General features: G+C 43.7%; 1 protein-coding gene and 1 long non-coding RNA gene across 11 annotated transcripts in view; one reads left to right on the plus strand and one right to left on the minus strand.

Moving 5' to 3' along the window:
* WDR11 (WD repeat domain 11) overlaps positions 1-793 on the minus strand; it is a 34,770-nt gene extending 33,977 nt beyond the window's left edge. For 3 of the 10 annotated variants that reach the window (XM_086901207.1, XM_086901206.1, XM_086901205.1), the window contains exon 1: positions 542-792. In XM_086901207.1, coding sequence (XP_086757333.1) covers positions 542-627 — 86 coding nt within the window. In that variant the 5' untranslated portion in view covers positions 628-792. Of the gene's footprint in view, positions 1-245 lie in introns of all 10 variants that reach the window. The other 7 variants (XM_086901209.1, XM_086901208.1, XM_086901213.1 and 4 more) reach the window with 5 other exon arrangements.
* Positions 721-3,460, plus strand: LOC147651837 (uncharacterized). The gene is made up of 2 exons (XR_015290230.1): positions 721-1,706; positions 1,812-3,460. It is a non-coding gene; the product is annotated as an uncharacterized LOC147651837 (long non-coding RNA).
* Positions 3,461-7,315: the final 3,855 nt, after the last annotated feature.

Consider the following 7,315-nt stretch of genomic DNA (forward strand, 5'->3'; position numbering starts at 1 on the left):
GGAGAAGTTAAATACAGAATCATAGAATAGTTTAGGATGGAAGGGACCTTAAGGATTATCCCATTCCATCCTCTGCCTTGGGCAATGACATCTTCCATTATCCCAAGCAGCTCCAAGCCCCGTCCAACCTGGCCTTGGGCACTTCCAGGGATCCAGGGGCAGCCACAGCTCCTCTGTGAACCTGTGCCAGGGCCTCGCCACCCTCACAGGGAACGATTGCTTCCTGATATGTAATCTCAACCTACTCTGCTTCAGTGGCACCCACATGTCACTGCCGGGAGGGGCCGGGCCTCGCTCGTCCGTGGGCACGGCTTTGTCCCCGGGCTCTCTGCCCGCGCTGCGCCGGCCTCTCCAGGGGACGGATCCATCGCTATCCCAGCCCCGACCCCCGGCGCTGCTCGGGGGCTCTACGGACACCCGCTCGCAAGGGGAGGCAGGGCCGGGGCAGAGCCAAGCCCGACCCGTGGCCGCGGCCAAAGAGCCACAGGGGGGACCCGAGACCCCCGCCCGCCCGCGGCCCGGCCCTCACGCCGGCCCTCACCAATCCGCCGCGCCCCGGTTGGGCGCGCTCAGGGCGCCCGTCAGGGTCCGCGCCGGCAGCTTGATGTTGACGGTGAAGCGCTGCATGGCGAGGCCGGGGGGAGCCCGGAGCGGAGCCCAGCGGGGCCGCCCCAGCCCCGGCCACCGGTGCCGAGCCCGCGGCCCTGCCGGCACCGCCCCGCAGGAAGCGCCGCCTCGGCGCCGCCGCCGCTCCCCGCTCCGCCGGGGCCCCGCGGCCCGGGAACGGCGGTTCCGCCGCCCTGCTCTGCCCCGGCCCGGCCCGCCTGTGCTGCGTCAGGGGCACACGCGGATCTCAGAAGGGTTCGGCTTGGCAGGAACCACCTGCGGCAGGTGGCGCAGGATCGCGTCCAGGTGGGGTTGGGATGTCTCCAGAAACACTCCCGCCCTCCCTGTTCAGCTGTTCCAGCGCTTTTCCACTTTCAGTGTTCACTTTCAAGTTCTTCCTCATGCTGAGGTGGAACTTCTTGTATCTCAGTTTGTGGCTGTTGCTCCTTATCCTGTCGCTACCACTGAAGAGTCTGGGGCCATCCTCTGACACCCCTTAGAGATATTTATATGCGTTGGTGAGATCCGCTCTCAGTCTCTCCTCAGAGAGATGCTCCAGACCCCTCGTATCTCTGTGGCCCTGCCGGGCTGTCCCAGCAGCATTGTGGCTTGCAGCGAGGAACCCAGGGTTTGACAGAGGAGGGACCCCCAGAGCTTCCCCCATGGCCAGGGACACGGTGCTGCTCTTGGCTGTTCATCCCTGGCTGGGACGGGGAAGGAGCCGCGGGATGCCAGAGACTCCAGCTCCAGGGATGCTTGTGCTGCTTGTCAGGCTGCAACCTGGGACACCTCTCTGGGGAAAGGGCTCCCTGTCCCATCTCTAGGATGCTGCAGGGCATTTTTCACTGTAGTGTCACCTCTTCAGTGACAAAACACAGTGGCAGCCCTCAATAGCAGCAGCAGCAGCACACGTTGCACCACAAGGCACCATCCTCCAACTGTCCCCAAGCTGTCACTCACACCAGGCAAAGCCACCTGGGATGACACATCCCTGTGCAGGAGCACTGAGGTTGCTCAATAACGTCAAAGGTCTTTTCCAGCCTGACTGTGTGATTCTGTGAAGCTTCTAAACCAATTTTCTGTGCCCCGGCATTAATAAGGTAACAAGAATTATGTACTTGCAAGCTCATTATTTAACGTACATGAACTGTTGTTGAGGTATTTGTTTCTCTTTGAAATAATAATTGTTTGTTTGTTTTATTTAGTGGAGAAAAGGATGCCACTAGGTGGCCAGAGATGGCAAGAATGTAATGCCAACGACTTGCTCTTACACTGCTGCAGTGTCACTTTGTCACAGAAGATGCATTAATGTCGATCCTCCTTTTCCCTCTTTTCATTCCAATCACAAATGCATTTGTGCAAGTGGGAACTCAAGAAACAACCTGCAGCTGATGCCTTTTCCCACTCTCTTCTGAAGAAATCTGCTCTTGAAGCACAGTACATCACTCACAGCCACTTCCAAGTCACCGTAACATTGGAACTTATTTCTTGAAACTGTCTTGTCCCGAAAGATCTCTCTCTGCTCTTAAAACTGAAAAATACCTGTTTGGAGAAGTAAAGAGCTTTTTTGTTCCCTTCTCTTTGTCATTATTTGAGGACTATGTTGTCTGCACCTCTGGAGATCAATTTTGTAAGAGCCTGAGCAGCTACTAGCTTCATTAATTTTAGTTATTTTTGCTAATGATGTGTTTTCACTCTGTATCCTTGGGCAACATGCTGTTGCTTATGTTTTTTGAGGAATTTGGTTATTTTCTTGCTTTGTTGAATTTGGGCTTTGTGAGAAGGGTCTTTTGGAGCTTTTATTGCACAATAAAAACAGAACCTCTTCTTGACAGTTTTCCATCCATTCTCTTGACATCAGAAAACCAAGCAATAAATGAAATGCCTCAAGGAAATAGATACTTTAAGGCAGCTGAAGATAAGGATAGATTCATAAAAAGGGAAGCAAAAGAGGAAATGAGGGCTGTGTCACCAAATTGGTTGAAATAAAACAAAAACCTGAGTGGTTTTCAGAGTCAGATAGGGTGAAAATCAGGGTGCACAAGCCAGGTGAATACATACTGAAAATTCATCAGAGGGATAGGGAGGAGATGAGGAAAGGTTTTTGAACAATGATAAGGATCACTGGAAGAGCTGAAAGGAATAGAAATGTGATCTGTCAGAGGGAAAACAGAATGTGCACTGGACAAACTTCTAATTCCACTTCTGATCCACAACTACTCACCAACACTGAGTGCTCAGGACTGATGCACAGCAAATGGATGTGAACTAAAGATGTTCAGAGATGTTAACTTCTTCTTTTTTAGGGGTGATTACCTGGATGTCCTCTTTCACATCTTATTGTTCATTTAAACCACTGCTGAGCAAGAATGCAAAGTACATCAAGGCACTTTATCCTCTTACTCTTCTGTAAATATAATGATACACTATAGATATATGATACTGCTATAGAAAAAGCAAATAGCAAGATTTCAGCTGTTTAACTGCATAGTCAGTAATGCCATTAAAGCCACCAAAACCTCTCAAGTATCCAAGATACTTGAGTATCCAGTGGGAGAAACTTCATTCCAGACAGCTCCAATAGTTCTCACTGAGGACATATGGAGAATAAAGTTCTGGGTGATCATAAAAACAATTTGAATAAATTAATGATAAAATAAATTATGAGAAGTATGATTCTACATAGCTTTTGGCTCATGACTGTAAATTATTTTTCTGTGAATTCGAACAAGAGAAACTGGGAATGAAGTAGAGACATGCAGTCTCCCTTTTAGGTTTCTTCTTTACATAGTAATTATTGCAGGAATATTCCTGTGAAAGCTTCTGGGACCTCTTTGATTTCCATGGCCTTAAGTTAGAGCTGCAGGAGCTCCTGGGATCCAGTGGTGAACTTTGGATGCACTTTGCATTCCTTTATACAAACCCCAGTTTGAGATGGGGGTGTGCAAGCAGCCCACACATGCTATGGGGCAGGGTTCCATTTGCATTACAAATCACGCTGCTCTTGCCTTGGTGGTGTCATTTCTGCTCTGTGCATTTAAAGCTCCTCGAGTTTTCTGCTGGTTAAGTGTCCCTGGCTGAAAGGGGGCTGTCTGAACACTGATGCCATCCTTTCTTATCAGAGGTTTTGTACAGAGCAAGAGACTTGCACAGTTCAGTTTTGCCTCACACTTTGGGTTTTTTCCTTTTTCTTTTTTTTTTTTTTGCAAAGGGAATATATCTAAAGTCAAGATTCGTTTAATCACAGTCTAACTTCATAATCCCAGTAGGGATCTTTTTATTTCATCTTGTATTTTCAAAAAAAGATTAAATAAAACGTATTGATGAAGGAGATTCTATTTCTGGAGCATCAGAGTTCTGCTAAATTTAACACAAAAATAAAACCAATATATGAATTTCAGAGTGTGGAATAGTTAGCTTCTAGAAATCTATCAGCTTGATGCAAAACCAGATGGCTTTAATCAAAGACTCAAACGCTTGGCTCCCTTTCCAAATGCTTTCAGCTGAAAAGTTTAAAATTATCCAGAAACTTCCCTCCAAGTGAGAATGGTCTAATCCAGTTTCACTGAACCTGCTGGACATGTAAAAGTAAATCTCAAAGTGGGAACTCAGGGGGTGAACTATGAAGACACGCTAATGACTTCTTGCAGCCTTGCTTTGTTTTCACCAAGTTTCACCAAAGGAAAAATTTCTCAAATGCTGTTGTGTTTTTTGGTGAAAATATTTTCCTTCCCCTTATGTATCACTCTTTTCCTAAGGGTCCAAAATGATGATGAAGTGTAGAATTACTTAATTCACATATTAAACTATGTGAATTAAAGAATGGTGCCAGTTTTGTGCCATTTCTTTCTAATTTCATCCTAGCCACAAGTATCCATGCCTGCTGTAGCACAATCACTGAGGAGCTCTGGCCCTCACATTTCTTTCTGGTCCTTTCTTTGAGCATTCCTATATGTAAATTTATATTTATTTGAAATATCCAGATGAACATTTACCCACCTCCCTGAAATACATTCACTGAGTGAAACATCTCTGGAGAAGCAGTGCAGAAAACAAAGACAGAGGTCTGAAAGGTGTGTGATCCCTCAGGGACACAAAGAGGGAATGAGAATGCCAATCCCAGATATCAGCATCCAGGACCAATTTGGATGATTTGGACATCAAAAACTGGGTTTTTTTCTGAGAGGAGAAATCAGAATTTCCAGTAGCAGAACTCTAAGGTTTTTTAGAGGTGAGTATTCCTGGAGTTCAGACACTGGCTCTTCCTTTAGGAAAGAGTGGAGAGTGTGATGCAACAAATGGGTTAAAGGGGAGAAGCTTGAAGTGTTTCAGAGCTTTGGAAGCATCCTGGCAACCTGAGAGAGCATTTGTTTATTATTTTATTAGGTATCAATAAAGGACTTTTTTTTTTTAGCTAAAAAATAATTATCAGTGCATTAAATATCAGTGCATTATGCTGTAAGGTACAGGATGAGAGCAACAGTGGTGTGAAGTTGGGATTTGAAATCTGTGTAAAACAATGCAGGATACTCGACACTGATGAATCAATCAGTGTTCCTGACAACATGAGGTTCCATGACATAAATTTTTAAAGAGGAGGAAGTCTCTAAGAAGAAAGGCTTCCTGAAAAAGTAATGGAAAACGAAGCAAAAACTGATTTTAAGAGGCATCTGCAACTCCATGACTACAACTAATGAAAATGCGAACACAGTAATTTACTGAGTTTGATAAAGTGCATATTGAGAATTAGAAGTGTCCTCATGTATATTGCATATTAAATAGATGGAAAAAGTTTTAATCCATGTTATTAATGTTTTGTGTTGTGCTGCAGGTTTTTATAAACTAAATTAAAAAATTCAAATGGCCAGAAACCATGGTAACCATGTACATCCAATAAAGTGTTATTAATTTCTGCACATTATATAACCTACATATTAATATTTAAGGTTGGATGCAGCCCAGAAATAATTCTTATGAGAGCATAAACCTTAATTATTTCATGATGTATAATATTTTCATTAAATGGTTTTCACATTCTTTGGGAAATTCCATATTAGGACTTGTTTGTATCCAATGTCCAATGGAGCTTGGGAGTCAAAGCATGGCCCTGCTTCAAGGCTCTGGATTGAAGACACACATGGAAAATAAATGTGTAGAATTCGATATGTAGCAGTAAAATCTGCATGCAGGAAGTAAAAAATCCAGCCTGGCACATCAGCCACAACAATTCCCTCACCAGTGCCTCTCCTCCACGAAAAGGGGTGGGAATTCTGCATTCTCATGGTTTATGATGCAGTGAAACTTTGAGTCTCTTATAAGCTCAAGGGACACTGAAGATACTTAAATCCTGGCTTGATAAAACAATATAAAGTATCAAATAAAATGCTGGGATGACCTGTGAAAGACAAAATCCCTCTGTAAATAGGAGGAGTGCTAGCAGGCTGACAGTGACATTAAAGTGAGGTTTTGCTCACCACGTTTGCTGTTCCTGCAGCTGGCAGTGGTTCCTGTGGCTGCCCAGGTGATGGATGGATTCCCACAGCCCCTCTGAGAGGCAGCAGCTGATTCTGAGAAAGCATCACATATTCAGTCTTTAAAGAAGATTTGTAATCACTCTTTTTCTCTAATAAAATATATTTTAAGGGTGTTTATGCAGTGTTTCTGCTGTAGGATTTGAGCTCTTTGGTGGATTTTACTGCTCTTTTTTGCAAAGCATCCTGAAAAATTCTCTGATCTCTTTGATATACTTACATTTATTAGGTGGAGGGCCTGAGTCTAGCAGGTAAACAGGAGCCAAAAGTGGAAGTTCCAAAAAAATTCCATATTATGATGCACAAAGCTTGCTTTCCATCTCAGCACAGTGATGACCTGTGACTTCCCTCTAGCTGTGCATGATTTCTTTTTCCTCTGGAGTAATTATAAATTGATCAGGCAGGAAGAAAAGATGTAGTTTTTGGAGTACAAGGTTTAAGTGCACCACAGTACCCAGACAACTTGATTTGGGATTTTCCACTTTTCCAGCTTAAATAAAAGAAAGAGTGATCACCGAGGAACCAGTCTAAGAAGCCTGGCAGAACAAAATTATCATCTATTATAATCTGTATTGTGTCAGCAGAAAAAAAATACAGATTTGTGTCACACAGAAATTCCACACAGCTGCTGGAATCAAGATATTAAATAAAGATATTTTTAAAATCAGCTTCTGGAGCTGGTTCACTGATGATGTTACAAAGGTTGTGGCTCTTGTTGACAGCAATTAAAATCTGTGAGCCACAGGAAAGAAAAATCTGTGGTCACTGCACTGAAGGTAGAACACAGGAGCTGATTCTTCAAGGCTGATTTTCACATTTTAAACTGTTTCTCAGGGGCCATTGAGTTACAGAAAAGAATCAGATGAGTCTTAATACTATTTCAGATTTCAGGTTTTAAAGAGCTTATGTAAATATTTCCCATAAGTACAATAAATATTTGATCTGACTTTGAAATAGTGCTGAAAAAGCAAGTTTTATGACCAGTGATAAAGGCAATGTAGAGGTAAAAATCCTCATAAGGCCCATCACTTTTGACATAATAAGTGTGCTGTCCTTAAAAATGTCTGCAGGGTAGGAAATGACTTTGCTGAAATACTGAATCTATTAAGAGACAAATACAATGTATCCATAGATATGAAAATCATCCTCAGAAGAGTCCATTAAAAAAAATAGATCTT

Source organism: Cyanistes caeruleus, chromosome 8 (assembly GCF_971803275.1).
Source record: "Cyanistes caeruleus chromosome 8, bCyaCae1.hap1.1, whole genome shotgun sequence".
Taxonomy (NCBI): Eukaryota; Metazoa; Chordata; class Aves; order Passeriformes; family Paridae; genus Cyanistes; species Cyanistes caeruleus.